General features: G+C 37.9%; 1 protein-coding gene across 4 annotated transcripts in view; it reads right to left on the bottom strand.

The window, feature by feature from the left end:
* The window catches only part of LOC129718794 (uncharacterized), a 346,046-nt gene that overhangs the window by 50,431 nt on the left and 274,984 nt on the right, over positions 1-20,631 (bottom strand). For all 4 annotated transcript variants that reach the window (XM_055669874.1, XM_055669875.1, XM_055669878.1 and 1 more), the window contains exons 6-7: positions 1,723-1,841; positions 1,291-1,592 (exon numbers count right to left, since the gene is read on the bottom strand). In XM_055669874.1, the coding sequence (XP_055525849.1) occupies positions 1,291-1,592; positions 1,723-1,841 (421 nt within the window). The remainder of the gene's footprint in view (positions 1-1,290; positions 1,593-1,722; positions 1,842-20,631) is intronic.

Raw genomic sequence — 20,631 nt, 5'->3', positions numbered from 1 at the left:
TACACACATACACACATACACACATACATACATACATACAAAAAATGCTCAGTTCGTCGAAAGGGGTCGAGTGGTATATGACATTCGGCCATTGGGACCACTTTTATACCTTTGGTTTTTCCAGTGATTGCTATACCTTTCTAGGAGAAAGGCAAAACATAAACATGTTCTGGAAAGTTTTTAAATAGGTATGCAATAAACGATAACAACCATTGCAACTTGCAGTGAAACATTTTATTAGAAATCAGAAACTCAGAAAATTATGTTCGGCATTAACGAACGATCAAAGTTGACTGGAAACTTCGCAACAAAATCGAGGCAACAACATACGAGGATTCCCCAAAGCCACAGCACAAATTGAGCAATCTAATTCCCCACTTCCCCGCATCAAACGGTTCGTCATAATTCCACACCGGCAAACTTCTGTAAATTGTGCCCTTCATCATTCCATCACTTCTCGCACAAGAGGAGCTAGTTTCTAACAGACCAGTCAATTGTGAAATAGGGTCAAAGTACAAAAAAAAAGAAAGAAAATTGGCAAGAAATGGAAAAATGTCACTCCAACATCGTCAGTATAGTTTGGGAGGGGAGGGGAAACGAGGAGGTTGCACACCTCAAGCTGTACACACCGGCGGCATTGACGCCATTGACGATCGAACTAACTAACCAACAAACCTGACTACGAGAGAAAAACGGAAAGCTCAACGGTGATAACAAGAGGAATATTTCTTCCCTGCATGATGGATGAAGGTAGCATGAATAATCCATACATACGGTGCGATGCGGTGCGGTGAAGTTGAGCAAATAAAGCGGCAGCAGTAGCAGAAGCTGAAGGGGGGAGGGGTGGTAAGGAATTTTCTGTCCTTTTGTCGGAGGCGACAAAGTTTGTCGACGTGACGGAATATGCCCGGCCGTCAGCGAGCAGCGAGTGTGCAGATGAAGTGGCAAAATATGCGAAAAACTACCTCTCCGGAGCACATCGCTTTGAGACGAAGAAAAATGTGATTGCTTTCGACAGTTTATTGGAATTGTTGGAGGTTAGGATTCGCAGAAGGTACATGTGAAAAGCTTTTCTTAATGCTTTTGTCCCGTGCGGACGGAGTTGATTGGAGTGAAAAAGTATCAGCCGTGCCAGGATGTTGTTAGTAGTAGAAGAGAGAAAAAAATACGGTGCAATATGACACGTAATATGTTGTCGGGTTGCAGAACGGGTTGTACGAGTTTGATTCGTAGAAAAGGATTGATGCAATTTTAGGGTAACGCATATGTTTAGGTGGAATTCTATCTTACCGCTGGCGGTTGCCGGTGAAAGGCTGAGCCCGCTAAGAGGCCCAGTGGTCATGGCTGCCGTTGTTGTCGTAGTGGTCGTAGTCATCGTCATCGTTGCAACGACCGATTGCAGTGTCGCTCCACCCGTCGGACTTGCAGCCGCCACAGTCAGGGGCGTCGACGGTCCCGATGCCATACCGACGGCACTGTGGTGATTCTCGGTGTGCCTCCGTAACGAACGGGCATCGCAGTAGGACTTGCCACATCCCTCGGCTTTGCACTCGTACGGTTTCTTGTTCCGGTGTGTCAGCATGTGGCCATTGCTACAGGGAATGACAAAAATTCCAATTAATCAAAGGTGTTAGCCCTGGTCGGCTGCAGCGGGTGGCCACTGGCTGGACCGAATTGGAAATTGCTTTACGTGGTTCGCACCAGAGAAGTGGGCATACTTACAGATGGTCCTGTCTTTTAAACGCTTTTGAGCACATTCCGCATACGTATTTCCGCTCATCGCTGTGCGTCAGCTTATGCTTAGCCAGAGCAGATGCATTTCCGAACACTTTACTGCACACCTGTAAAAAAAAATTAAGGAAAAATACTTATATTAGCGAAGCTTTCTCATGAAATCACATTCCAGCATCCCCTATCAATCACTACAGATGCGAAAGCCGGAAATGGGTTTTCTACTGGTTGTATTCACGCAATTATTTCCGGTGCGAAATTACAGCCTCTATTATCATTGGAGTACGCCATTATAGGAGAGACGAAATTTCATTCATCCGCCTTGAGCTTCTCGTTCGCGTCGTTCACACGACGCGCGACATAAACAGGACCCAGGCCGGAAGTCAAGAATTACATTATCCTTTCTCCCACCGAGAGCGCAGTTAGGCTTGCCTCGTCAGTGTCGTCACCGTCGTCGTCACGCCGGGCATCCCGTAATGTGGCCATTAAAATGATGAACAATTCAGCCAAGGCCGCAAAGGTGCCGCCATTATTGGACGGCCGAAATTAACGACCCGTGAATATAATGTGCGTACGTGTTAAGGTGTCTCCGTTTGTGTGTTCGTGTATGTTCGTAGCTTAAAAAATCGCAAACGCAATGAGAGGGGGGAAGATCCTGACAAGCAGTAAGCTTACGGGAAATTCAAGGAATGCCGTTCCGTTTGACGTGAATAAATTAACTGCGTTGGATGAGCGGTGCGGGAATCGCGGAGAAGGCGAACAATCGCTGGAAATGGCAATAATGGCGTGCGCCCGAAGGATTCCCCGTTTCGCGAATGCAACAAATTACAACACGTGAAATTTATTTCCATGGCGATTTTGACGGGTCGAAATTTACTGCAGCCAATGTTAAAGTGTTGCCATGCTACCTCTCAGAGATTCTATTCGAAAATCCCTGAATATGTTTAACAAATGGATAAAGTTTGCTGAACGGCTGCGCTTCAGTATCAGTAGAGAAACACTACACTTTCTACATCATTGTTCTACAGTATGTTTCAAATTGTTCACCTGATGATGAGCTTGATTTGGTTACAAGTTGATCAATTAATCTCGAATGGAATATGGTAATCAACAGTAAATTAGATATCTTGTACTTTCGATGTTTGTGTTGAAAAAGTCATAGAATCTACAGTATCTATACATATAAAAATGGAGTTTTGTCTGTCTGTCTGATCCTTATAGACTTGGAGATTACTGAACCGATCAGTGTGAAATTTTGTATGTAGAGGTTTTTGGGGTCGGGGAAGGTTCAAGACAAGAAATGCAGTTTGACACCGCTCCTTCTCTGGAAGAAAAGGGGTCCCATACAAACAAAAATGATTTTAGCTTAGTGCATTATTTTAATAAAAATCTTCAATAACAAAATAAATATAGAAATAAAAATAAACTTTTTTTGGTGACTTGTGTGTTTTGGTTGAGTAAACAACATTGTAGAATATTAGAGAATTTTAAAAATCCACAATGAAAAGTAATACTAAAAAATGATTTTCTAGAGGAAAATTCATTATAGTTCATTTAAATTGGCAGATAGAAGTATGGTGCCTTTGACAAAGTTGTTTTTTATTTATTTATTTATTTATTTCGTCAAGCAAATGTAGACTACAGTTATAATAATACAATGTTTTCTTATATTCTATACATTATTTCCAGTAGTTAGTCGTTTTTTTATTTGATTTCTGCCCATGGTGATGTCGATATTTTCGCAGTGCTGATTATAGTGACGCATCATGCGATTTATTGGGCCATTTTTTGAGTAGTTTGTTCTGTGAGAATTTTCCGAAAAAAATTTACGATTTCTTAATTGACGACAGGGTGCATAAAAATTTAGTTGTGGTAATAATTTAGAAGATTGCACGCGTTAAGAAATAATGTCATTGATAAAATAAAGCATTGAAAGATCGCGGCGTTCTTTAAGTGCTTGTATGTCTATAAGCATGCAGCGTGCTTCATATGATGGTAAGGGAAATGCTGTCCAATTTAGCTTACGAAGCGCGTACAAAAGAAATTGTTTTTGGACAGATTCAATGCGTTCTTCATGTGTGGCAATATAGGGATTCCATACAATGCTAAAGTATTCCAGAATTGGTCGGAAGTATGTCATATATAATAGTTTGATTGTATATGGGTCTTGAAAATTGTGGCCGAAGCGTTTTATAAAGCCCAGCATACTATTTGCTTTGTTGATAATTGTATTATAATGTTCTATGGATGTAAGTTTGGAGTCTAAGATTACGCCTAGGTCCCTTACGATTTTGCATTTTTCTACTGGTTGGTTTCCTAAGAAAATGTTTGTAGGTGGTGTTACTGTTTTTCTGCTAAAGGCTATTGAATTACATTTTTTAATGTTGAGTTGTAATAGGTTTTTGTTGCACCAAGTGTAGAATACATTAATTTCATTCTGGAATATTTCGAAGTCTTCTGCACTGGTAATTTCTATAAAGAGCTTCATGTCGTCAGCATATACAAGCACATGTATTGACTTAAGAAGAAAGGAAATGTCATTTACGTATAATATAAAAAGAAGAGGGCCCAGGTGGGAACCTTGAGGAACCCCATGAAGTTACTTCTATTGGGTTTGAAAAGGAATTATGAGAGCGGACTATTTGTGTTCGTTTTGTTAAGTATGACTGCAACCATTCCAAAAATTTTGTTTCAGTTCCGTATTTTTCGAGCTTGAAGAGCAATAATGGTATGTCGATTCTGTCAAATGCCTTGCTAAAGTCCGTATAAAGAGCTTCTACGTGGTTACCGTTGTCCATTACAGTCAGAGTGAAAGTTATGAATTCCAAAAGATTTGTGGTAGTTGATCGGCCTTTGTAAAAGCCTTGCTGTTGAGTTGTAATTTGGTGTTTTACTTGTTGAAAGATTTTTTCATTAATTATTGATTCAAATAATTTTGGAATGCATGAAATAATGGCAATTCCACGATAATTACGAATGTCAGATTTAGCGCCAGATTTGAAAATTGGCACTAAATATGAAGTTTTCCAGAGTTCTGGGAAAATTCCATTCTTCAGGGACATGTTTAAAAGGTGTTGTAAGGGTGTAGATAGTTCTTCTGCCAAGTTTTCGAGAAAAATTGGAGCTATTCTGTCAGGTCCAGGACCTTTCGTAGCGTCTAAATTTTTAGGTGCGTTTTGAATTTCGAATTCAGATATTTGATTGACAGACAAAGAATTCGAAAATTCAGGAAAATACGAGAAGTATTCGCGGTCGCGATCTGTTTCTTCATATGTGGTGTAAATTTCTTGAAAAAAAGTGGCAAAAAGACTACATATTTCATTACTAGTTTGTCCTACATTACTGTCAAGATGCATTCGTGATGGAAAGTTGTTACTTTTTAGTTTGGTTTTTACGTAACTAAAGAAGTTCTTAGGGCAAGACTTGATTTGATGTTCGATTCTACGATTATGTTCTTCATGTGCAATTTTAATGGCAGCGTCAAGTTGACAGCAAATTTCTTGGTAATTTTGAAGATTTTCGCTATTGTTGTCTTTTTTGTATATTTTATGTGCTTTTGTCTTCTATTTTTTAGGTTCTTCAATTGTGGAGTAAACCACACTGGATATTTGTTGGTGTTCGTTCGTCTTCTTTTTTTAGTGGTACATTACATTTTAATTAATTTGATTAATTATTTCATAAAATTTTGTTACTTCTTCGTTGACATTTCCTTCTTTACAAATTATACTACGCCAATTTATTATGCGAAGTCTACGTTTGACTTGTTCGAAGTCAGTTTTGTGGTATTCCGGTACATCCTCGTACTCGCAGTCGCTAGGGTACGAAGTGTTATTTATTACTATTGAATATTCAATTGCTGTGTGGCATGCTTCATTTTTCCAGATGGGAGTCAATGATGCATCTACACAGAAGTCTTCAGTGCAGTTTGTGAATAATAGGTCCAAATAAGCATTTTGTTTGTTTTTGACATGATTGATTTGATATAGACCGAGTTCTGAGGATTTGCCAAAAAGATACTGCAGTGTTTCGTTTTCGCCTACGACTGGGAGTAAGATAGATTCATTTTCAATGTCTATAATAAAGTCTGCATTACGTTGGTTGAAGTCGCCATAGACATGCAGTTTTACTTCTGGTTTCATGTTAGACATAATAAATTCTAGAGTTTTGAAAAATAATTCATACGAATGTTTAGGGGCATGTTCCGGTGGAAAGTACACGGAATAGAAGATATGTTCTTCGCCAGCAATAAATGCTTTGGCCCATACGTGTTCAAATTCTTTATATTTGTCGGATATTATTTCTTCAGAAGTAAAGTTTACATTAATGGCAATGAGGACTCCAACGCCTGACTTTTTTTTGACTGGTAGACAAATTCCGATCGTGCCGGAATACATTATAATTGTTTCCAAATACTTCTTCGCTTCTTACGCTTTCGTCCCAGCTACTTTCAGTTCCTAAAATTATTTTAAAAGTTCAAATTGGCTGTCTTGCGGTGCTGATTGTATGCGTTGCTGGCAGGAGCCGGTGCAGAGTTTCCATTGTTAGTTGCATTTTTTTCTGTCCGATATGGGTTGATAATTTCGCCTTTTTGGAAATTTATAAATTTTGATGTTATTTTTATAAAATGGGATACAACTTTACTCAGCAAAAAAAAAGTAATTAGTGTAAATTATGGCATTATTTAAATAGAAATCGTCATTAACCAAAGAAAAATTAAAGATATTTTTTTTTAAGTTGAGTATGTTAAAAAAGTTTATTAAGGGAGACAGTGTGTGCAGTTGGGAAGCAAAAATAAGCAAACTGACACAACTTCCTTGTTTCCGGCAATTAAACTACTGGTACGGTGGTACTGTTCCAGAAGCTATAAGAGATAAATTTTTTTTTCCAGAGAAATTGTTTGTTTCGTTATAGCAAACAAAATTGCAGAACATTGAAAAATTTAAGAAAATCACTATAGAAAGTGAAATTAAAAACACCTGAAGTTAGGAGTAATCCATAGAAAATTGTAAAAAAGTCCATTTGAATAGGTAGACAGGTGACATCCATGAATTACGCAACGCAAAAAACTGAATTTTTGGACCTTCCTTTCCCCAAATGTAACGAAACGTAACACCAACCCGCCATAAAAATTACTTAACGCTGTAAAAGAATTTGCTTAATAAAAATGCTCGCTTTTGGAGAGTCTCTCCAGAGATTCTTTGTTACGTAACGCTGATCTTACCTTACCCTCTCCCATACGTAACAAATCGTAACGCTCAAGGATACCCCTTCTCTCCTATGAGTGGTACGTAATTTATGGATGCCGCCATAGACATATGATGTCTTCAACAAAGTTTTTTCTTTTAAAACGTGCAACCACTTCGCCAAACAAAGCGAATTTTCGAGCTGATTTTTCAACGAGTTTTTTTACGCAGATTTTTCTAATTAACGCATTTTTTTACGCGATACCGTGCTAACTTTTTCTAAAGCCTTTCTTGGCGGTTTACTTTACGCGGATTTTTTAATTACCATGGTTTTTTACGCGAATTTTTGAATTACCGCGGTTGCGTTACGCGAATTTTTCGAATTAATGCGATGTTTTTACGAGGTATAAATCACCCGTGAAGAAAAACCTGACTATTAGGGTGTCCCAAAAAAAAAATCGATGTTGAAAAAGTCAAGGTTCTCAGCCCAACATTGAAAGATAATGCTATTTATAGTATTTTTGTAGTACATTTCGACTTTCTAATAAATCGTTTTCAGGTTACCCAAACGTGATTTATGAAAGGATGACTTTTTGAAGCTACGAAACCACTCTTTGGCACTTCTTTGCAATTCTGTCCGACTCCCACATTTTTCCATATATTTTTTTATTTTTGTAGGGTTAATTTTGAATGTTTTACATGGTTTGGTTCAGCATTGCTTTCAGTTATTTGACTCACAGAGCCCATCAAACATTTTAACTGGAAAGCGGGATTCATGACAAAAATTTACATAAAAAAAGATCCTTGCTATCTTATCGGGGAGCTGAGATATTGACATTTTTACACATGATGGAAAACTAAGCATTTGTATAAAAATGCCAGTAAAGCTCAATATCTGCTTTGCACTGTATTATTTTGCCCTTTATGCGACTAATTAATTTATTATGATTTAAATTTTGATTATAGCCAAAACATATATTCGGAGAAGTTTCAGGATATTAAAAAATGCATCTTTTAATGTAGAATTGATTCACCAATGAGTGAGATAGAAAATTTATTTTTTAATCAGATTGAGATAGACGCAAGATGTTTTCGACAAACTTTTAGGTTATCTTAAACCAAGAAACTTTGTTGAAGACATTATGTTTCTATCTCTCACATACCACGAGCAACATGGAGTTTTTTATGAGAAGTCACTGAAAATCTCGATTTTCGTTCTATTTTTTCCGTAGATTTTCCAGAATTTTTAAACCTTCTACTAAGTTATCAGCCATCCAAAAATGTATATACTTTCTGAGCATTGTTATTTGTTATCTTCCAAATTAAAAAAAATAGTGAAATATTTGTACTGCTTAGTTTTCCATCACATATAAAAATGGGAATATCTTAGCCCCTCGATAAGATATCCAGGATCTTTTTCTACGTAAATTTTTATCATGAGTCTCGCTTTCTAGTAAAAATTTCGGTTCATGACTTTATTTTTTTAAAAGGGTTTTACCAAAAATTTATGGGAAAAATTCACTTTTTTGTGATGTTTGATGGGCTCTGTGAGTCAAATAACTGAATGCAATGCTAAACCAAACCATGTTAAATATTCAAAATAAACCCTACAAAAAAAAAAATATATGAAAAATGTGTCGAACAGAATTGCCAAAAGTGTAAAAGAGTGGTTCCGTAGCTAAAAAAGTCATTTTTTAGTAAATCACGTTTGGGCAACCTGGGAACGATTTATTAAAAACTCGAAATGTACTACAAAAATACTATAAATAACATTATCTTTCAGTTTAGGGCTGAGCACCTTGACTTTTTCAACATCGATTTTTTTTGGGACACCCTACAGTGACAATATTCTAAAATGCGAAAAGTGAAATTCGTTTCTCACTGTTAAGTGCATTAATCAGAATACTGCAATTTCTATAACAGGGAGAAGAATTACTGGAACAACTTTGCTGAAGACACTGTGGCTCTAAAATCATTTTTTTTTGGGTCAAAATAATTTCGATCACGTTTTTGCAGCTTTGGAAACAGTGTGCGACCTCAGATGCCAAGATGGATTTCTCTGATTGCTGAAAAAACATCCCAAAATTGCCAAATACCATCTAATATGAATATTTCCTAAACCGAAGTGGTACCCAGCGACCGGAAACCGACTCCAGATACCATTTTGAAATCCAAGATGACGACTTTAGGTTTACAGAGCAGGGTGGGGAAATGTACTGGTACACTACAGTATTCACACGACAGCAGCAAGATTTTTGTGATTATCTCTGTGGAATGAAACACTACGCGACAGTAGCCGATACCGAAGTTTCATACGATCTGCTTTATCTCTTGCTTTTTATCACGAATTCAATATGAACAACAATTCTCTCGCTCACTTCTTTTTATATTGTTGTCATTGTATAGATCGTGTGTTATTGACTGTAGCTGTCTGTAGTATTTATTGCATTTATTACGAATTGAAGTGGAATCAATTTTTTTAGCGTCAATTTTTATTTGGGCACGAGAACGTTAATTGAATTTGTAAGATTCATGCTTTTATTGTCCTGTTTTTGATTAAATATGCAAAATTTGGATGAGACTTTCGCTACAGCGAACTATTTTCGAATGAAAAGGTTTAGAAGTTGAGATTCAAATTTTCCGGTGTACACGATTGATGATATTTTTCGGCAGTACATACCTAGTAATTAATAATTTTCCATCTTATTACTGTGCTAAACTGTCGCATGATTGCCAATTATTGTCATTCGCACAATGCGACAGTCGAGATATCGAAGCGGCTGGAGATAGGCACAAAAGAGAATCGTTAACCGTCCGTGTTGGCTTTAAGTCACACGATTCTCTCAAATAGAGAAGCGTACAGTTGAACGCTGCTGTCGCAGTCTGCAAGAGAGGCAACAGTATTTTTCGATACGTTGTCATGCAAAAATGTCAACTGTTCGACACACTGCTCCAGAGAATACTCAGAAATGACAAAATACCAAATACGGATGGTGCACATTATGATGACAAACGAAATGGTTTTCTTTTTTTTTGTTCAAGGAGTAAATGTAGTGATAAAGATAGAAAATTGAATTAACTGAAAATATGTTAGTAGAAACAACGAAAAATATAGTTCAGCAGGTGGGTTTTCAGTTAATTTAATTTTCTATCTTTATTACTACATATAGCTACAAAAAAAAAATCATTCAAGGGGAGATACGTTAAAAATGGAAACGTTGAGTTCTGGTGCCATCCGATTTTTTTAAATCGATTCTCTGGGACTTTGATGTTTTTTCAATTGTGGGAGGCGGGATTTGAAAAGGTTAAAAATTATCTTCTGAAATTGATCGCTAATGTCTCCAAATAACTTGAATAATACAGTCATGTTTTTTTTATGCGGGGGATACGTACCTCGTAAAAAAAACGCGTTAATTCGAAAATCCGCGTAGAAAAACCGCGCTAATTCAAAAATCCGCGTAAAAAAACGCGTTAATTCAAAAATCCGCGTAAAAAAACACGTCAATTTAAAAATCCGTGTAAAGTAGTCCAGCAAGAAGGGTTTTAGAAAAATCCCGAGACGCTCAAGAACCAGTATTTAAAATTGTCCTCGTTGACGGTCATTCCGGATCTTTCGGAGGGCGGAGAGTAGTTCTTGGACAAAGTCTTCTACCAGATAAACACTCAAACGTTACTGGTTCTAAACCCACGTTAATTCGTAAAAAAAACCTGACTGTAATATATACCTTGAAAAGCACTAAATACATTATATTTCATTAGAATCGTGCATTTTTCCGACATAGAGGGTTCACATTTTAACGTGAAAAATATGAAAATCAAATAAAAAAGTTTCAGAGTCGATTTAAAAATAAATAAAACAAATTTGAGTTACACCAGATTTCGAAGCTTCATACATTTTAAAACCATCAGGCGTCAAAAAAAACTTTTTTTTTTGTAAATTGAAATTTCACGTATGTACCTCTTTCAGGATGATAATTCGAATTTCAAAAAAGCCAAACTTCAATCGCTTTGCACCACCCCGTTTTATGTCCGATTGTGCTGAAATTTTGCACAGGGTGTTTTTTCGGGCAGATGAACATTCATAGGCTTTTTTTTGGATTTTCTGGTCACCAGTTTTTCCCACGCAGTGATTGATGTCATAATGCACATAGTCCGAAAAACGACCTAAAATGTTATTTTGAAATCCGCATTGGCGACTTCCATAGAAAACAGAAAAAACCACCCAATGCACACTGGGAAAAAATGAAGCCAAGTTCCCATTAGGGAACATCCATAAATGACGTAGCTTTTTTTTAGGTTTTTTTGACCCCCTTCTCCCCCATCGTAGCATTTCGTCACAAAGTCAGGACCCCCCTCTAGATAATTACGTAGCTTTATAACAACCCCCCCCCCCACATATTTTTTTTTGCAAATTTTATTATACAAAACATACCTTGAGTCATTAATTAACAAGAAAAGACAAGGAAGGAATAAAAATGACCCTAAGCAGACAAAACAGTGATAAAGAAGAACAATTAGAAAAAATACAATTTTTTTTTCTTAGTTTCATGTTTGCTACGTAGCTTGGCTTGAACCCCCACCCTCCTCCTCGTCACATTCCGTCACAAAACTGCAAACCCCCCCTCCCCCCTCAAATTTATGAATGTTCCCTTAAATACACAAATACACGCCGCTGAGCTGGCAACCTGAATTATAGCATTTCTTATGTAAAATTGGTCAACAAATCGATTGGTGATGGTTTCATTTTGTGCAGGGCAAGAATAAACACAATTCCCAGGTACATTAGCGGAATACTCAATAAAGATGGTTCCATTTAGTTCCCGGCCCTAAAAATGGTATATTTTTTCCCATTTCACTCTATTTATGCGATTTTTGTGCTGAAACGCGTACAACAACAAAGGCCGCTCAGCTTACTGTTCAAAAGTGAGAATTTTTATGTAGGAGTTTTTGGAGCTGGTTTGAGACCCTTCCCTTATCTTGAAGGGATTGCTCCCATACGTATGAAGCACAAATTAATGCATAACTCTAGAACTAATCAAGCAAATGGAACCAAATTTGGCATGTGTAGGGTTTTGGAAGCAAGAAATATTTCTGTGGTGATGCGACACCCCTCCTTTCTCCCTTGAAAATGAAACACAAATTTCTGTATAACAGAAATAATCCATGGGTATTTCCAAAGTCGGGATGTAGCACGAAAGCTGAAATTCGACCACAGAAGCCATTTTGAAACCAGAAGTGGCAACTTCCGGTTGCTGGAGAACACCCAAAAATGGTCATTTCGGAATCGATATGATACCCAGAGATCGAAAATCAGTTCTAGGCGCTACTTTCAAATCCAAGATAACGACTTCTGAACTTTTCTAAATGTTAATTTCTGGCAAGTGCTTAATTTGGTTAGATGTGGTTTTTCTGTCAAATTTTTGAGCCCGTTCCACTGTGATATTTTGTGAAATTTCAGTTGCTCGTTCACATGTTTGTGAAATAATACTCTCTCTGAAGGAAGCGAAAGGAAAGCGTCTTTGACATCCCCATCTCGCTGGTTGTTGGTCACAGCAGCACCTTCTTGGGGTGTGTGAAATGAACTTCTCCTCGGTGCTCACTTCCTTCGTGGGGGAAATAAAATACGAAGTGCCCTGCCAGTCGTTGCCATTCAAAGTGAGACAGGTCTCGTCGTTCATCATTACCGCCACGTCGCAATTTGGCGGAAAAATCGACTTGACCATCTTATTCAGGCGCTGCCGCTGCGTCATTGCCTGCAGCTCCGAGACCAGTGGACGGGACTGCCGCATCCTGACATGTATGTCCATGTTCGCGAAGTACTTTTTCACTGTTCACTGTTGAAACAAGAATTTTCGTTTTCGAGCACAGTTTTTCAAGCTCTCCTCCTAGTCGAGCAATTTTAGTCGAGTACTCCTTTGCTTTGTTTTGCTTCTCGCTCGATTTGCAACGCTGGTATCCGGTGTCCACGAACTGCCGCACGATTTCCTTTTTTGACGCGAAGGGATACCATTCTTTGAACGCGCACACTGCTGGACGGAGTAGCTTCACTGTTTTCGCCATCACGGTTAGAGTTTGACTGATAGAGCTGTAAATTTTTTTTTGCTGACTCATGGGTTACTATGATTAATGCTGCATGGATAGTTCCGTCAGTGTGTGTGTGAGGTAAACCCATCAAAAATGGCAATTTTTGTTATTTGTTTCTCCGCAAACGTTAAATCAAAGTTAAAATCTGAAAAATTTTCTTCAAAACTGCAACAGCATAGAAAAGTAGAAGAGAACCTACCAGATATCTTCGATCTATTTGCAATTTTTTTTCAACAAAATCTGAATCAGTTCGTGACTATACATCCTTCATCAACTTTTCTGAATTTTTCTATTTTACATAAACATTGAACATGTCAGCGCAGTTGAAATGGAGGATGTTCTAAAAGCTTTGGATGCGTTTAAAAGTTCAGGAAAAGACGGAATTCCGTCAGCATTAGTTATGAAACATTTAGCTTAGAGCTAACTTCTCCACTGTTCTTGAATTTCACTATGTCCTTGAAATCCGGTTGCTTCCCAAAATTCTGGAAAAACTCATCAACAAAACAAATCTAGTAAAAATCTGGCGTTAGCAACAATTGAGGCATAGCCATTCTTTTTTCTATACCCAAGCTTTTGAAGCAATAAATAACAAAAAGTTGTTCCAGCAAAAATAGACGTTTTTTTTTCAAAGTGTGCTCAACAACAACTAACTTACTCGAGTTTATTACATTTTCTCTGAATGCAATGAATGAAGAAAATTACGCTGAAACTGTATACTGACTTCAGTGAAGCTTTTTATCACTTTGATATACCCCTACTTCTCTCCAATTTACGAAAAATAGGAATTCATTCACAATCACTTAAATGGATCGAATCGTATTTGACGGATCGTCCACAAATACGCAGGTAGGCTTTCGAAACCCATTCAAGTAACCTCAGGAGTTCCTCAAGGTTCTCACTTGGGCCCTCTACTATTTGTATTACTTCTAAGCGACATTTCATCTATTCTTAAAAATGTGAAAACTCTTGTATATGTCGATAACATAAAACTAAACGAGATAGAAATTTTTAAAACTTGGTGTAAAATAAGGGTCCTTCAGCTAAACGTAAAAAAGGGGATTCGATGGTTTTTAGCAAAAAAAAATTGGGATACTGTAGCATAGTGTTGTCTCCGTTTTCTGCAACACATATAGATAGAATAGAATCAGTGCACAAAATTCCTATTATGCGCACTTCGTACTCTACGATCGACGACATTTCCACTACCATCATATGAAAGACGCTGCAAGCTTATTAACATCCAAACATTAAAAGCCCATCGGGAATTTAAAATGATGTCACTCGTTAACGATTTTGTTTCATAGCACATCGATTTGCCCGAAATATCAAAACTCACAAACTAATTTTATGTACCTTCTAGAAATTTACGAGCTCGTACATTTTTTTTTTTTTAATAATAAAATAAAAATTAAATAAATAGCACACAATTCATAAAAAGCGTCATATTTTACAGTAGTAGAACTTCACACCATACAGGATTTTTTGACGTAGAACTACATCTCTCAGGAAGTTCGGATACATGAAAATCTAGAACCGGGAAAAGTGAAAAATATGTCCAATTTCAAGTGCTAATAAATCGGTTAGTTTTCGATGGATTTTCTTTGTTCTCGCAGAAAATGATTGGAAAATCTTCTTAGAATCCTCCCGATTGCAGAAATTTGTAATTATATTATTCGAATTATTTTACTATTTAAAATTGTCAAGCCTTGTCAAAACGCAAGCATCGACCTCTGATTGGTCGTTATATGATTGCTTTCCCAAGCACGGACGACAGATTTATGGACCTAGTAATTCGGAATGTTCTATTTGGCCTTTATGAGAGTCTGTTTCAGCCGAGACTGCTCATATTAGTCCTAGACAGCACCAACAGCAATCCTCGCTTAGCAGTAGCAGCAGCACTGGCAGCGGATAGAAGCAGCAGCTGTGGCAACGCAGCAGCAGTTGCAGCGGGTATCAGCCAGTTGATACATTGGCACTTCCTGTAGTAAAAGTTGCCTTTGTTCGGTAGTGGGCAGCATCAGTAGTAGATGCATCCAATGAAAAGTTGCCTCATTTTGACAACACACTAACGTTCTGGAATATTGGCATTCATAATAAATCGATTTTCAGTGTTGAAACAGCTTTTCACTGTTTTAACAAAAGGAATTCGCACTGTCAGTGATAATGCAAAGATGCGATAAGCATCATATTCGATATTGAATTAAACGACAAATTGTCCTTTTCAGGATAAATTAAATGCCTAATTAAAAAGTGAATATTTTCCTTCATTTATTACAATTCATTTCAAACGATGAAATGGTTATAAAGTCAGCTTAATCTCTATGCCTCTGAACGTATTGAATTATCTTTACCTTCAGTAATATGCAACACCCAAACAGCTTCTGTTATCTGCATAATCAAACCTCAAAAATTGTAAAGATTAACTTATCGAATAATTAAACCTTAAAAATTGCCAAGTCTTAATATGCAGGAAATTTGTTTGCGTTGTATAGTGTTTGTTTCATTCCTGTTTAGTAATGTATGTGCAAACTGAAATTCGGTAGCACTTCAATTCTCTAGTTCACAAAATTTTAAATATATTCAATAGAAATAATTCAAGAAACAACTTTAAGTAGATCTACGTCAACCTTGCGGTCGTGGCTTTGCCTACAACCCTTGTGATTTTTTTTCAAGAGTAACATTTCAAAAGTATCTACAAACATTACATATTTGCTATTGAATATTAGCCGGAAGGATGTTGTAGACTGAAATTGTGACAGATTCTGCAGTATACAAACAACTGCTAAATTTCAAAATCGAATTTCAAACTCATATAAATATATTAAACATACACCCGTAAAGTTCGTAACGTATGCCGCTACTAACCTGCTAAAAAAAGACGGGCACTTGTTGCTTTTGCCTCAAACATTTATTCTTCACACGCATATTCCTGCCTGTTGTTAAATCACTCGGTGTGTGTTTTTTTAAGAATAAGTTAGAAGTTACACAATTAAAGCCATATTATCAAGCAATAAGCTGAGCTTGTGTGACTCACAAAAAAAAAAACCGGAATGCAATCAAGTGAATTTTAATATTTTCCCTTTAAGCTAGGCCATGCGACTTTTAATAATTAGTTTCCCATCTGATGCTATCTCCTCGTTCAGAGTAAGACCCCTGCAAAAAAGTAGAAGAAAAACCGAGAGAAAAACTCTACGGATGTCTCATTATCGTTTTCACTTCTCCACTCCATGTCATGTCTGAGTGGTTAAAATGAGAGGAAACCCGGTGAGGAAACTGCCTTTTTCTCGGTTATACTACGGTGTGTGTGTGTCTAGATGCAGATGCTTTTTTCCCTGGAAGCGCTCCGTAATGGCGTGTCCTTCCGGGATAATTGGAAATTTTATAGACATCTTTGCCTGATGAAAAGTTGTTGGTTTTTTGTGTTCTAGGATTTAAAGTGCTTTTTGGAAAATATCAAGTTTTTCAACTGCAGATTTGATTTAAATTATTTTACGTCCATAAAGACCTCGGGGAGGCGTCTTCCCGATTAAAATCTATTCTACTTAACTGTCGCCTGATTATCTCCCCATACTAACGAGCTGGCAAATGCCGGGCTAACGATGCTGCCGACGTTAGAGGACATGTCCGGCTAGCCAACCAACCAACGATCATGTCAGCGGCACCAGCAGCCAGAGTGGTCACTGCAACACGCAAACTAATGAGAGTAATCTTGTACTAGAATTAAAATTTAATGACTACTAATATTCTGGTTTATTTGCACCGTCGTTGCTCTCGTCATTTGCTTTCTCCCCAGCCGGACTCAAGCCGAGGAAACTAATGAATCCTTTTCGTTCGCTCATTCAAGGCTGCAGCAAAAGGGTTCGGGGGGAAATGTTCGGGCTGACCACTGCAGTGGTCCGAGGATACGGTTAAAACTGTCAAGTTCTATTTCGCGTTCGACGGACAAGAGAACACAAATGGGACGGTGCGGTCTCCCCAAACTCGGAACTGGAAAATTTGTTCTGGTCGTAAATTTTATCGGACTCTGTAGTTAATTTAACGACTTTTTTATCTGCACGGTTTATGAGTGCTGATTAGTCCCTCCAACTCCGAGTGCGCTTTACTTCACTTTAATTTATGTTTATGCTGAGTTTGAGATTGAATTTTAGGTTTTGCAATTAAAGAGTTGAAAAGTTCTCCCGAAAATAATGATAATAAAAAGTAATTATATTCACAACACTTTGAACATTCTTCGACTAGACTTTTCAGTGACCAATGAAAATTCATTAACAATTTTGTTCAAAAATAACAGCCACCAGCTATTTCCATGGCAGCAATTCCATTGAGTTGGCACAAACCCACTCTTATCGGATACTGAACACACCGTAGATCAATCGGAATATCGCTTGCGGTGAGTGAGTTTTCAACTGCAACCGTGGCTGGTTAGCTGCTGGCATTGACGAGTGGCAAATGATTGCGAAGTTGTGAGTTTCCCCTGGTAACGGAATGGTTCGCCTTGCTAGATGCTTTTAGAATAATACAGAGGTAGGTACCTATGACTATAATAGTGCTGATGCGCTGGACTTGAAGCATCGCTGCCTCGCTGCTATGGTTACAAATATAACGATAATGACGGGGAACAGAGCCCACGCAGTTTAATGAAATTCACAGACTATTGAGTTAAATTATTTCATCTCGTGCGGGTCAAGAGTAGGAAAATTTATAACCAACTGGGGTAGAAAAACTCGGTAAAATATTTCGATAGCTGGCCCTGCACCGGACAGTTTCTCTATCGGTGGATGTAATTGTAATTGGAATTTATCGCTAATTGGAGTCATGAAACGAATTTTTACAAATCAAATCAAAAGCGTATTTTCAAGTTTATTTTCCAATTATGAACCCGACATCCGTTTATTTTGCAATAAACTTGGGGATGAATCGAAAGCTGAGAGACTTAATTTAATAACAGATGTTTTATGGAGGTTAGGAAAATGATGTCTACCCTCACATGGATTAAGTTTACAGGGCTACTGACATACAAAGGATCGGGCGCCCCTAGCTGAAAGCTGTTTTATGGACTTGCAGTAAACATGTGTGCGATTCCGACAGCGCCCTAAGTTCGTTCATGGGCTATTAGGCCTAATGGATGCTTCATTATCCGGTTGACTCACTTTCCTCGGGTTCTCGTGTCAGGGTCGTTACAGGGCATTTGAATCGTAATTTTATCAAACTCCTGCTGCTGATCTGGAGCTTTTACGCTTCGTTCGTGATCCGGTTGAGCCCTGTATGGTCGGGATGATTGAACCGTGCTATCCTTGGTTTTATTCGGGTGCTAGATTGAGATTTTCTAGTACCTAATGCTTATTAGATATGGACTAAATTTATTGTGGGAATGTGAAACTGCTTTATAAAGAAATATTTTTGGTATTCGAGAAGCTTCAAAAATTATAGAATTAATCTCTTTTGAATGTTACAAGTTTTTAAGTTTAAAGTAAATATTGTATTTTTTTCTGTAATTTTGTAAATCTTAAAAAAATGTTCGCTTGTTTTTGTTGTTGACTCTTTATTGAAAACTGGTCTACAAACGCAAAAAAATACGCTTTAGCTCAAAATAAAAAAAAAAAACTAAGTCTTTTTACCCGTTGCTGTGAATTTTGGTGCTCCTAGCCAAGTCGAAAGCGCGTAAAGTTTGCAGAGACTTTAATGAAGTTTTCTCTCAATTATTCTGTGGCCTATCGAGATGAAAAATTTGTTTTGAAATTCAATTTTACGAAATATTTTTCAACAATTAACAGCTTCATCTGGACCCTGCGCCTACAGCGCCGAAAAACCGGCGGCCGTTTGTACTGGAATGCTTCCATCCCCCCTGGGGGGAGACAACGCGGGACTTATTACAACGATCCATATCGTTAAAGTTCTCGCTGCCTCTGCCTCAGGTCCACACTCAGACAACAGGCGTGTTAGCCTGCAGTCAAGAAGATATATTAAAATGATTTTCAGAGTGGAAACGTTCACTTTATAAATACTTCCTTCTGCTATTTATCGATTGGTGTGCCACAACCCCAGCGAAGTGAAAGCTCCGAAGGCCGCGTACTTGCCGGTCGTTATTGGCGCCCCTGCACCCGCCTGTTCGCTGGGATGGGGTGAGCCCTAAGGATTTTGTAATTTTCTTCCTCTCTCTCTCTCCGAGCTGCTGTGATCTCACTGTTGAGATCTTCAAACAGTTTCCGCACTTCAGCGAAGAACGCGGTTCGAAACAGCAAAATGATGCAAATATTTATGTTTGTATATGTTCGTATAAATAAATTTATCTGAAATAAATACTTGGCAGTTAGCTGGAAGGAGAGTGACTCCGAACAACGAACGAACGGGTGGGAGGAAATATTGATATCACGTCGTCATGAACAACCATCTTGACAAACCAGGCCAGCAAGCGAGAGCGCCCTCCCTCTGGTGGATGTGTGTGAAGATGGCAGGCTGGAGTTTGCGCGAGAAAAGGGTTGAGGGAATTGAATTTTCCATGTCAATATCAAATGAAATGGCGATGGTGAAAACGTGCTGCTCGAGTGCGGATAGCTTTGAAGTCAGAAATCAACGATCATAAATTGATTTAAGATGCTACCCCGCTCTAGTGAAGGGATTTTACCGTGTGTGTGTTGTCGTTGTTGTCGCATTGATTCAAGGTACAACTTTTACATTGAAAGAATAAAAATCAAATAGAAATTGAAACGTGTCAACTATAATGCGATAGGAGTTCAGAAAGGCGAATCAAATTAAACGCGGCTCATGCCTCTGCATTACGAGATTTGCCTAAGCAATTTGCTAATAATTTCCATTTTGCTATGACTGACCTCAGACTGGAAAAAGTTTAGAAAAACTCTGCTCTTATTTTACATTGTTGTTTGTTTTTCAAATTAGATTTTTTATTCTTTTCAGTTCCATTTTTGTGTATTTTTTTTAAGATGTGTTACTTGTTAGGTATCTTTGTTATGATACTATTTTGCATAGAAAATTTCGGTTTTCGGTTGCAAGCAGAAAAATTAGTTTGTATGTTAGACTGCGTTGGTTATTCTCATTATCCTTCAACACTTTCATAGTTTATGCTGTATTATTATTATTATTATGAAGCATGTCTGCATGGAAAGCGTGGATCGCTTTGTACGCTCTATAAGAGACCGCTTCATTTTATCACTGCGCTGTTTGTACACCACGCATGTAAAGAGCTCATACATATTTTCCCTAACGTAGGTACATTTTCCGGTAGCTCAACAGCAGATATCCTCAGCAGAGGTCTTCCCACACTTGCCGCACCGTGCTTTATTGAAGCAGTAGGCGGCTGTGTAGTCAAACTGCTTGCAATTGATGCAATTCATTACACGGGCCAATATCAAGCACACAGGCAGACGAAGAGTACACATTTGGGCCGCCGACGAGTGACACAAACCACGATTGCTTGCAGTCTAGTATCTTTACTTCGGAACAAGCAGTATTTTAGAAGCAGCCGATACCGCTTTCCAAAATACACTCAATAGACAGACAGTTATTTTATCACAATAATATTGATAATTGTGACTTATTTGGTGTCTCGTCATCGTTGAAACAGATATGCTATTTCTTCGCTGTAACACCATTGTTTATGTCAGTGATAGGAGGG

This window comes from Wyeomyia smithii, chromosome 1 (genome assembly GCF_029784165.1).
Source record: "Wyeomyia smithii strain HCP4-BCI-WySm-NY-G18 chromosome 1, ASM2978416v1, whole genome shotgun sequence".
Classification (NCBI taxonomy): domain Eukaryota; kingdom Metazoa; phylum Arthropoda; class Insecta; order Diptera; family Culicidae; genus Wyeomyia; species Wyeomyia smithii.
This window is presented reverse-complemented; position numbering and strand designations above follow the sequence as displayed.